This window comes from Aegilops tauschii, chromosome 5, assembly GCF_002575655.3.
Source record: "Aegilops tauschii subsp. strangulata cultivar AL8/78 chromosome 5, Aet v6.0, whole genome shotgun sequence".
NCBI lineage: Eukaryota > Viridiplantae > Streptophyta > Magnoliopsida > Poales > Poaceae > Aegilops > Aegilops tauschii.
Genome location: NC_053039.3, coordinates 398363631 through 398375475, shown reverse-complemented (window position 1 = coordinate 398375475; position 11845 = coordinate 398363631). Strand labels below are relative to the sequence as shown.

The 11845-nt window shown below is 46.4% G+C and overlaps 1 protein-coding gene across 1 annotated transcript; it reads left to right on the top strand.

The window, feature by feature from the left end:
• Positions 1-3240: 3240 nt before the first annotated feature.
• LOC109766937 (uncharacterized) lies at positions 3241-4743 on the top strand. Its single transcript, XM_020325690.4, has 2 exons — positions 3241-3720; positions 3960-4743. The coding sequence occupies exons 1-2, from the start codon at positions 3416-3418 to the stop codon at positions 4396-4398; spliced, it is 744 nt and encodes a 247-aa protein (XP_020181279.1). The 5' UTR covers positions 3241-3415; the 3' UTR covers positions 4399-4743.
• The last annotated feature ends 7102 nt before the right edge of the window (positions 4744-11845 follow it).

Sequence of the window (11845 nt, the reverse complement as noted above, 5' to 3'; positions counted from 1 at the left end):
ATAGTTAAGAGACAACATACAGGGGGTGATTGTCACCAATTCCTTTTTACCAATGAGGATAGCGCAAAGTGGTCTCGTCGCTAACCCTGCTTAAAGTGTTTCCTACTTGCTACGCATGAACCATGTGAAGATGGGCGTGAGGCTTCATAAGGAGAGCGACACATGTGCGGTCGAGGAGACAGCTGGCACAATTAAGGCGTGGGAAATGCAATCAAGTAAAACAGTCGGTCACTTTTTATAGGTAAATCTAATTTTGTCGAATATGGATGGAGGATAAGTATAAGGTGGAACCACCCCTCACCCTATTATACCAACTAATTCTTACACTCAAGAGGATGTTTGTTCAGCACGAAAGTTTAAGTGGTTCGAGAGGTATAGAAAAAGAGAAAGCCAAATGTTATGTTCTCTCCTCTAGTGTGATTAGCTATGCTATGTGCAATCCTGTTTCTACAACACTCTCTTCACACGAACAAACTCACGAGTTTCCAGAAGTTTCTCAATCTCCACCCCTAGGTGAACATGCATCGATAAAAAGCAAAAGAGAAGCTTGTGAGAGCACCAAGGGCAAGTAGTCTGACTAAATTACAATTGGCAGCTCTGACCATTGTAAAAAGGGAAACATCTTGAAAGGTTAACTAAATATCCCCTCTCATTTTTAACTGGATGCATGTTTGTTCCCTTTTTGCGTGAGAATAAGGTGTTAGGAGCCAAAAATGGTGTGTGTTCTCCAAACTCCCCCCCCCCAATAAATTTGTTCCTTTCGTCTAAAATATTTCGAGGCACTCCAAATACTTACTCCTAACACTATCTGATAGTAAAATACCGATGCGGAAAATTAATTAAAGAATAGACACAGAGGAGGGGGATTGCATTTCAACGGAAATAAGAATCTTAGCTTGTTTTCTCTGCACTGACATCAAACTCTCTGATTCAGTGTGGTCTCTCTCCCCCGTTTGTCACTCCTTCTCTCCTCTCTCCACAACTAGACCACAATTTTGAGATGTGAGCAAAATCCCTACAACCAGTGAAATGAGGTACACCCTCACTTATATATAACATTTAAGACACAACACATTGGTTTGATTGTCTACAAAAAACATCACCGACTAGGATAGCGCGTTAAAAGTCTATGCATTGGGAGTGCCCCTGCTTAACGTGTTTCCTACTGTCTCGGCATGAACTATGTAAGAACTGACGCGGGGCTTCACAGAAGAGCGGCGTACCTGCGTTCAAGGAGATGGGTGGCATAAAGGTGTCGGAAATGTAATCAAGTAAAATGGCCGGTAACTTTATATAGGTAAATCTGAAGAAAAAAAATCACCCGCTGTCAACCCTCCTTAATGTGCGCGCTAAGGATTTCACGCCTTTTCTTTCCAATATGGATGGAGGATAAGTATAAGTGACGTTTAACTCATGGAACCATCCCTCGTTCTATGATAACGACCAACTCTTACACTCAAGAGGATGTTTGTTCGACACGAAAGATTAAATAGTTCAAGAGGTATCTATAAAGAGATAATACCAAATGTTATGTTTTCTCCTACCGATGGTCAGTGTGCACCGTGCACTAAAACCTAATTAAAGTTGGGGGCGTCATAGTTTGTGGGTGTACAAGTAACCCTAAACCCTACAATGTTGCGGTATAGATCGACAAATTAGTAATTATAAAATGGGGCGGTTGAGACATGTGCCAACATCCATTATTCAAGCAAGCCAGGTTTGTATAGCACACACTTCATGCAACAATGTAGTGCATTGGATATAGTATGGATAAACCAATGAGTTTGAAATGAACATATAATTACTACCAAAGATTGTTTTGTCTATACCAACGTTGATACCGTGGCATGTATGAAGGCATATAAAAGTTCACGACATCATAGTTTTCTAGATGTACACGTAACGCTAAACCCTATCGACGCACAATATAGCATGGACAAATTAGTAGAAATTAACTCACAGAACTATCCCTTGATCTAGGTTATTGACAAGTTCTCATACTCCTGCGAATGTTTGTTGGCGCAATAATTTGAATCGTTCGAGAAGTTTCTTGAGAGATAATACCAAATTAAAGTTGACGATACCATAGTTTTCATGACATACACGTAACCCTAAACCATAGTGGCACGCGATAGAACATGGACATGTTAGTAGAAGGTCATGATTAACTCATGGAACCATCTCACACTCTAGGTTATCGACATGTTCTCACACTCTAGCAGATGTTTGTTGCTGTGGGAGTTCGAATCGTTCTAAAGGTTTCTTTAGAGAGATAATGCCAAATTAAAGTTATCGATGTCATAATTTTCTAAATGTACGCGTAACCCTAAACCTTGCCGATAAATGATATAACATGGACATATTAGTAAAAGGTCATGATTAACTAATGGAACAACCCTCACTCTAGGTTATCGACACTGATGTTTGTTGGTGTGGGAGTCCGAATCGTTCAGGAGGTTTCTTTGGAGAGATAATACCAAATTAAAGTTGACGACGTCATAGGTTTTCGGACGTACACGTAACCCTAAACCCTACCGACAAACGATATAACATGGACATCTAGGTTATCGACATGTTCTCACACACTAGCGGATGTTTGTTGGAGTCAGAGTTTGAATCGTTCGAGAGTTTCGTGGGAGAGATAATACCAAATTAAAGTTGACGACACTATAGTTTTTCGGACGTACACATAACCCTAAACCCTACCGACAAACAATAAAACATGGACATATTAGTAAAAGGTCATGATTAACTCACGAAAACAACCCATCGCTGTAGGTTATCGACATGTTCTCACACTAACAGATGTTTGTTGGCATGGATGTTCTAAACGTTTCTAGAGGTTTCTTGAGAGAGATACCACCAAACTAAAGTTGACGACACCAAAGTTTTCCGGCGTGCACGTACCCCTAAACCCCACCGACACACCATACAACATGGTCAAATTAGTACAAGGCAAAACATCCCTGATTCCAGGGGAGCGGGATTGTCTGACGTACTGCCCCCTAACACGGGGCCACTGACATGTGGGCCCTGGTCCACATGCCAGTGTGTCAACGGCACATCAGGGGAGCCGCGTCAGTTTCCAGGTTATCGACCTGTTCTTACACTCGAGCGGATGTTTGTTCGACACGAAAGTTCGAATAGTTCTAGAGGCATCTAGAAGGGGCTTGTGTACAACACACTTCCGGCAATAGAGTGGTGCATTGGGTCATACTTGGCCGCAGAGGATCCTGGCGGTGGTGGGCGCCCATGCCATGAGCCTACAAAGACCCCGCCTACCCAACTCCTCTCCTGTCGTTGCTCTTATCTTATCCCATCACCCATTTCTTCCTCTCTCTCTCTCTCTCTCTCTCTCTTACACAAGTTGCTGCTGAGTTGGTGTTGTCCTTGTTCCTGGACGGACACATCCGACATGTCGACGGCGGTGGCGCGGCCCTTCGGCGGGTTCCCCGGATCGGGGAGGACCAAGGGGGATGAGCTGCTCGGCAAGAAGATGAGCGACGGGTTCTTCATCGAGGAGGAGGAGGAAGAGGAGGCGGAGGAGGTGCTGACGGAGAGCTCCTCCATCGGCGCCCCGTCGCCGTCGAGCTCCTCCATCGGGGAGGACTCCTCGTCGGAGGTTGGCGGGGAAGGGGAGGACGAGGAGGTGGAGAGCAAGCTCAAGGAGGAGCCCGGGCTCGGCTGCCTGGACGCCTTGGAGGACTCCTTGCCCATCAAGTGAGTCAAATGCTTCTCTGAATATGCTTCTTTTTTGCTTGCCCAAAATGAGGAAAAAAAGATCTTTTTTGGGGGGATTCTTTGATCCATTTGCGAAAGTGCGAGTAGGAAATTCGTATGAGGTTTCATCTTGTCTAGAGATCACAGCTTATCATCGGTTCCCCAATCGCAATTGATTTGATCGAGAGAGGAAGAGGAGTATGGAAAATTGATCCTTCTTTTTCTTGGCGATTTTGCAGGAACGGGCTGTCGAGCTTCTACGCCGGAAAGTCAAAGTCCTTCACCAGCCTCGCGGAGGCGGCGGCGCGGGACGCCGTGAAGGAGCTCGCCAAGCCGGAGAACCCCTTCAACAAGCGCCGCCGCATCCTGGCCACCTGGTCCCGGCGCGCCTCCTGCAGCTCGCTGGCGACGGCCACCTACCTGCCCCCGCTCCTCGCCCCGGACCACGCCCTCCCCGAGGGCGACGAAGGCGAGGAGGACGACGACTCCGACTCCGGCTCCGACGAGCAGCACCGCGGCAAGAACGGGTGGGAGGCGCCGGCATTGCCGCCCCCGAGGCTCAGCGTGAACACCCAGATGGGCGCATCGGCGGCGAGGAGGGGCGGCAGCTTCAGGTCGCCGAGATCGTATTCACTGTCAGACCTTCGAAACGGCGGTGATGCTAGTTATAATCAGTAGCTGCGAATTCGCAGCCATTGATCTGTCTTGTGTCCCGTAGATCTGTTACTACTACTTACTCCTTAATTATATATAAGTAAGTAATCGCAAGAGCATGTGTAAGTGTCTTGAGCTAAATTCGTTGTGTTCTTGTATCCATCAGTTGGATCCCGTTGACCTCGTTCACCTGATGTACGCAGACATGTATGAACTGCTCCGGTGAACTGAACCGAACTGATCCAACACCCTGGCCATCATTAACTAATGATGAACGATCCTCGAGATAAGATTAGTTAGTTAATTAATGGCATCGCTCCTGATCCTTTCGCCCTGTACAAACATATATATACAATTTGTTGATGCAAATTTGATTTGCTGGATAGGGGATCCCCCTCCGCCATGATTGTGCTACCACCAAGTGGGTAGGTCGCCCTAATGCTTTTGCCCTGTGGGAAGGGATGATAATGGTAGTATGAAATGTGCCTTGAGATGGCCACCAACGAGGAAGAATCAGACAGCCTAAATCAATCCCAAGAAGAAATAAGAGAAAGATGGCGCTTTTGCAGGTACCGGTAACTTTGTGCCTAGAAAGGCAGATCCATGGGTACGCTTCTTTCCCCGGCAATCTGCGTGGTGCGTCGATCTGTCACCACGGCGACTGTTTCTGTTCCGTTTTCTAAGAAAAGTTACGCCCCATGTTTGCGCCGAACGGGCGGCAAGAACAGAAACGGGTTGCCACGTACCGCTTGCTTTACCCCGCTTGTCTCTCTTGGCCTTGGGGAAGTGGGTGAAACGTAGCAGTGAAGATAAATCAAGTAAATCATGGATCGCAATCACGGCGACAAGGTCCCATTTGGCATCTGAAGTTTTTAACCTTGCTCTCGCATTGTTTTCATACAGCAGCGTCGGTGCGTCGCACGAGCTGGGCTTGTCTTCTGATGGCTCACCTTACTTAACCATTCTTTTCTCCGGGATTTTGATTTCTCTCGGCGACAAGTCTGAAGGAGAAGGTGAAGAAGGAGAGGAGACGAAGGGAAGCATATGTTACTGTTTGTGTCGCTGTGTGTGATGTGGAGTCCTACACTAGTACTAGTACTACTATAGAAGCAGTTGTAGTAATCGATGCGTTAATGCTAATGGTCTCAGGCGTGATTAGATAATGGATAAGTTAGGTGTGGGGGTGGGAGAAGGGATAGGATATGATATGTTATGATGACTGTGCATCTGCGATGTGATCTTATCCTGTTGCGGCGTTGCGGGGCGATGGAAGGATGGGCATCGGAGAAAAATATGCCGTGCTGGTACGGTTTGATGAGGAGCTTTTCGTTTCTTCCTTGCGTTGCGTCTAGGCGTTGCTTGGAGGTTTCAATGCCTTTGGTGGTTGGGTTGGCGCTGCTCCGCTCTGTTGCCTCTGTCTCTTCAACCAAGCCCACCTCCAGCACCCACAAGTACTAGCTGGCTTGTTTTCGTTTCTTTTTGGATGAAGAGATGAGATATTTTCGTTTGACAAGTACCTGAGCTGAATAGGCTGTGTTGTGGCAAGAGACTGAAGGAGGATATGGAGTCACCATGATTTTTTTTTTTTTTTTGCAAATGCGCCATGAATATTTCTGATTTTACCGAGCTAGAAATTTCTTGATTTTTTGGGTTCTTCCCAAGGGATGAAATTTTGGTGATACCGAACCAAAATTGTATTTCTACTACTAAAGAAGAGTCCGTGGTCATCGTGATGGTTGACCTTCTTCCCCTTCCTACGATCCCATCTCTCTCGTCCGCGCGATGGCAATCTCGTAAAAAACCACACCTCTTGAAAACGCATGACTCGTCGTCGCTTCCGAATATATCGTAGGCGGTTAGGAAAACAAATGATAGGTGCCCTTCTCTACTCCGTCGTCCCTAATGTCTCGCGTGCCACCTCCACGACTGTTGGTTGTTGTCTGACGTCACCTTTATCACCACTCCACACAACATGCCCTTCACCCGCGGCCTCGGTACCGGTGTCGACATTATTGTGGTGGCCGTCGTGCTACCCATTCCTCTTCGAGGATGCCCTGGAGAGCACAGACGATCTGCCGTCCTCAACTTCATCTCTGCGCGTGCACACTCTGTCCAATGTTCTCCAGTCCTCATCCACCCCATTCCTTGGCGGCACGTATCCTCCTCTTTTCAATCCCCATCTCTTTGCCAGCGCCACCTCCCATTGCTAGCGGTCTTGTCCACTCAATCTCCTTCTCGTCAGCTTTCTCATGGGACGTTCCTCCCTCTCGTCAACCTCACCGACCCGGCTTTCACGACTCCACTCCATCCCTCCACTGGCACCACCTGCCAAACCTTCCGATTCCAGCAACCGCTCTCCCATCATCCTCGCCTGATACAAGGAGGGACACAGACAACAAGGAGGAGGCATGGGGACCTAGATTAGGGAATGACAAACTGTTGCATATAAGAAATAGAGGGAACATAAGATGAAAATCCTATTGAGGAAGACAATGAAGCTCCTGTTAGGAGCAAGAGATAGAGGACCATAAAGTCCTTTAGTGACGATTTCATTGTGTACCTCATGGATGATACTCCCATTTTCATTTGAGAAGCTTATGAATCTCTAGATGTTGACTACTGGAATGAAGTGGTCCGTAGTGGGATGAATTCCATCATGGTCGCCCCTATGGTTGCAAACTAGTGGATGTAAGAGCATGTAGAACCGGACTTGGCAAATCCACTCCCTAAACGTTCGCGGATGCGCCCATGCGCGCCTGTGGACAGCACCAGACGACCCCTCACATGGGCTGCCGGGCTGCCACACACCTCAAATTCAAACCCTCAAATCCATGCATGTGGATCATATAGAAAAATTAATCACAACAGATGCAACAAAGAAAAATAAATCATAGTTCAACAATCCGGACAATCCAAAATGAAATTCAAATTTGACCTTGAGGGATCACTAACCGGACACCAGTCGTGTCACCATCTTTGCCGCGTCCATCCCCGCTGCCTGCTCGACCTCCATCCATGCCATCTGCTCCACTACGACCATTGTTGCTCTCGCCGCCTCATACTCTCTATGTTCTTTGATATCCTTCTTCTTCCCGATGAGCCATATCTTTGCTTGGTCATCCAATAGGCTTGCATTAGCCAACATTATCCTTGAATCCTCCATGTCTCGAGCAAGTTGTGACCTCTCCTTCTCAATCTCTATTGATCCAAAAGTCCGGGCCTTCTCGATCTACCATTTTAGACACGCCCCTTTCTTCTCCAATTATATCTTCTCCCTCTGAATTGCTAACTTGTTGCTCTCATTTACAAACTTTTGTTGTTCACCATCTCTCAGTCTCAATCCATCCTTTCTTTTTGCGCATCTTACATGAGTTTGTACCTCTCATCTTTCTTGTTCTCCCTTATGGAAAAAATGCCCATCCATGTGGTGGAAATTTTTGTCGCCGCAGTGTCATGGGCGGCCCTCGCCTTCTACCACTTGTGTCCCACCACTTGTCGGTTATTCATTTGCACAGTGGCTTTTGCATCCCCCCTACAACTTATCCCTCTTCTCCATCCAACCCAATTGATTGATGAGAGCTTGATCCATCTCATTCTACCTCTTGCTCGCCTTGAAATCATCCACAAGTTGTGGCCACTTTGGTTTGCCATCCAATAGCACCAAACAATGGCCAAAATCAGATGGCTTCTTCACCGCCTGTTGGTACTGAAGGAAATATGCCCTAGAGGCAATAATAAAGTTATTATTTATATTTCCTTATATCATGATAAATGTTTATTATTCATGCTAGAATTGTATTAACCGGAAACTTAGTACATGTGTGAATAATAGACAAACAGAGTGTCACTAGTATGCCTCTACTTGACTAGCTCGTTGAATCAAAGATGGTTAAGTTTCCTAGCCATAGACATGAGTTGTCATTTGATTAACGGGAACATCATTAGAGAATGATGTGATTGACTTGATCCATCCGTTAGCTTAGCACGATGATCGTTTAGTTTGTTGCTATTGCTTTCTTCATGACTTATACATGTTCCTATGACTATGAGATTATGCAACTCCCGAATACCGGAGGAACACTTTGTGTGCTATCAAACGTCACAACGTAACTGGGTGATTATAAATATGCTCTACAGGTGTCTCCGATGGTGTTTGTTGAGTTGGCATAGATCGAGATTAGGATTTGTCACTCCGATTGTCGAAGAGGTATCTCTGGGCCCTCTCGGTAATGCACATCATTATAAGCCTTACAAGCAATGTGACTAATGAGTTAGTTGCGGGATGATGCATTATAGAACAAGTAAAGAGACTTGCCGGTAGCGAGATTGAACTAGGTATTGAGATACCGACGATCGAATCTCGGGCAAGTAACATACCGATGACAAAGGGAACAACGTATGTTGTTATGCGGTTTGACCGATAAAGATCTTCATAGAATATGTAGGAACCAATATGAGCATCCAGGTTCCGCTATTGGTTATTGACCAGAGACGAGTCTCGGTCATGTCTACATACTTCTCGAACCCGTAGGGTCCGCACGCTTAATGTTCGATGATGATCGGTATTATGAGTTTATGTGTTTTGATGTACCGAAGGTTGTTCGGAGTCCCGGATGTGATCACGGACATGACGAGGAGTCTCGAAATGGTCGAGACATAAAGATCGATATATTGGAAGGCTATGTTTGGACATCGAAATGGTTCCGGGTGAGTTCGGGCATTTACCGGAGTACCGGGGGGTTACCGGAACCCCCCGAAGTCTATGGGCCTTATTGAGCCTTAGTGGGAGAGAGGAGGAGGCGGCCAAGGTGGGGGCGCACCCCCCCAAGCCCAATCTGAATTGGGGTGGGGGGCTGGCCCCCCTTTCCTTCTCCCTTTCTCCTCCTTCCTTCTTCTCCTACTCCAACTAGGGAAGGGGGAATCCTACTCCCATCGGGAGTAGGACTCCCCCCTTGGGCGCGCCATGAGAGGGCCGGCCCTCCCCTCCTCCACTCCTTTATATACGGGGGAGGGGGGCACCCCATAGACACACAAGTTGATTGTTTAGCCGTGTGCGGTGCCCCCTCCACAGATTTCCACCTCGGTCATATTGTTGTAGTGCTTAGGCGAAGCCCTGTGTCGGTAACTTCATCATCACCATCATCACGCCGTCATGCTGACGAAACTCTCCCTCGACCTCAGCTGGATCTAGAGTTCGTGGGACATCATCGAGCTGAACGTGTGCAGATCGCGGAGGTGCCGTACTTTCGGTGCTAGGATCGGTCGGATCGTGAATACGTACGACTACATCAACTGTGTTGTCATAACGCTTCCGCTTTCGGTCTACGAGGGCACGTGGAAAACACTCTCCCCTCTTGTTGCTATGCATCACCTAGATGGATCTTGCGTGTGCGTAGGATTTTTTTTGAAATTACCGCGTTCCCCAACAGTGGCATCCGAGCCAGGTCTATGCGTAGATGTTATATGCACGAGTAGAACACAAAGAGTTGTGGACAATAATAGTCATACTGCTTACCAGCATGTCATACTTTGATTCGGCGGTATTGTTGGATGAAGCAGCCCGGGCCGACATTACACGTACGCTTACGCGAGACTGGTTCTACCGACGTGCTTTGCACACAGGTGGCTAGCGGGTGTCAGTTTCTCCAACTTTAGTTGAATCGAGTGTGACTACGCCCGATCCTTGTTGAAGGTTAAAACAACACACTTGACAAAAAATTGTTGTGGTTTTGATGCGTAGGTAAGAACGGTTCTTGCTCAGCCCGTAGCAGGCACGTAAAACTTGCGACAACAAAGTAGAGGACGTCTAACTTGTTTTTGCAGGGCATGTTGTGATGCGATATGGTCAAGACATGATGCTAAATTTTATTGTATGAGATGATCATGTTTTGTAACAAAGTTATCGGCAACTGGCAGGAGCCATATGGTTGTCGCTTTATTGTATGCAATGCAATCGCCCTGTAATTGTTTTTACTTTATCACTAAGCGGTAGCGATAGTCGTAGAAACAATAGTTGGCGAGACGACAACGATGCTACGATGAAGATCAAGGTGTCACGCCAGTGACGACGGTGATCATGACAGTGCTTTGGAGATGAAGATCAAAGGCACAAGATGATGATGGCCATATCATATCACTTATATTGATTGCATGAGATGTTTATCCTTTATGCATCTTATTTTGCTTAGTTCGGCGGTAGCATTATAAGATGATCTCTCACTAAATTTCAAGGTACAAGTGTTCTCCCTGAGTATGCACCGTTGCGAAAGTTTGTCGTGCCGAGACACCACGTGATGATCGGGTGTGATAAGCTCTACGTTCACATACAACAGGTGCAAGCCAGTTTTGCAAACGCAGAGTACTCGGGTTAAACTTGACGAGCCTAGCATATGCAGATATGGCCTCGGAACACTGAGACCGAAAGGTCGAGCGTGAATCATATAGTAGATATGATCAACAAAGTGATTTTCACCATTGAAAACTACTCCATCTCACGTGATGATCAGACATGGTTTAGTTGATTTGGATCACGTGATCACTTAGATGATTAGAGGGACGTCTATCTAAGTGGGAGTTCTTAAGTAATACGATTAATTGAACTTTAATTTATCATGAACTTAGTACCTGATAGTATTTTGCATGTCTATGTTGTTGTAGATCAATGGCCCGTGCTACTGTTCCTTTGAATTTTAATGCGTTCCTAGAGAAAGCTAAGTTCAAAGATGATGGCAGCAACTACATGGACTGGGTCCATAACTTGAGGATTATCCTCATTGCTGCACAAAAGAATTACGTCCTGGAAGCACCGCTAGGTGCCAGGCCTGCTGCAGATGCTGCTGATGACGTTAAGAACGTCTGGCAAAGCAAAGCTGATGACTGCTCGATAGTTCAGCGTGCCATGGTTTACGACTTAGAACCGGGACTTCAACATCGTTTTGAACGTCATGGAGCATATGAGATGTTCCAGGAGTTGAAGTTAATATTTCAAGCAAATGCCTGGATTGAGAGATATGAAGTCTCCAATAAGTTCTACAACTGCAAAATGGAGGAGAATAGTTCTTTCAGTGAACATATACTCAGAATGTCTGGGTACCACAACCACTTGACTCAGCTGGGAGTTAATCTTCCTGATGATAGTGTCATTGACAGAGTTCTTCAATCACTGCCACCAAGCTACAAGAGCTTCATGATGAACTATAATATGCAAGGGATGGATAAGACAATTCCCGAGCTTTTCGCAATGCTAAAGGCTGCGGAGGTAGAAATCAAGAAGGAGCATCAAGTGTTGATGGTCAACAAGACCACCAGTTTCAAGAAAAAGGGTAAAGGAAAGAAGGGGAACTTCAAGAAGAACGGCAAGCAAGTTGCTGCTCAAGTGAAGATGCCCAAGTCTGGACCTAAGCCTGAGACTGAGTGCTTCTACTGCAAAGGTACTGGTCACTGGAAGCGGAACTGCCCCAAGTATTTGGCG

Excerpts from the sequence above, each read along its gene's own strand:
- LOC109766937 (XM_020325690.4), top strand. The coding sequence starts at position 3,416 with ATGTCGACGGCGGTGGCGCGGCCCTTCGGCGGGTTCCCCGGATCGGGG. Across the intron at positions 3,721-3,959 it reads GAGGACTCCTTGCCCATCAA|GAACGGGCTGTCGAGCTTCT; the intron begins GTGAGTCAAATG and ends GCGATTTTGCAG.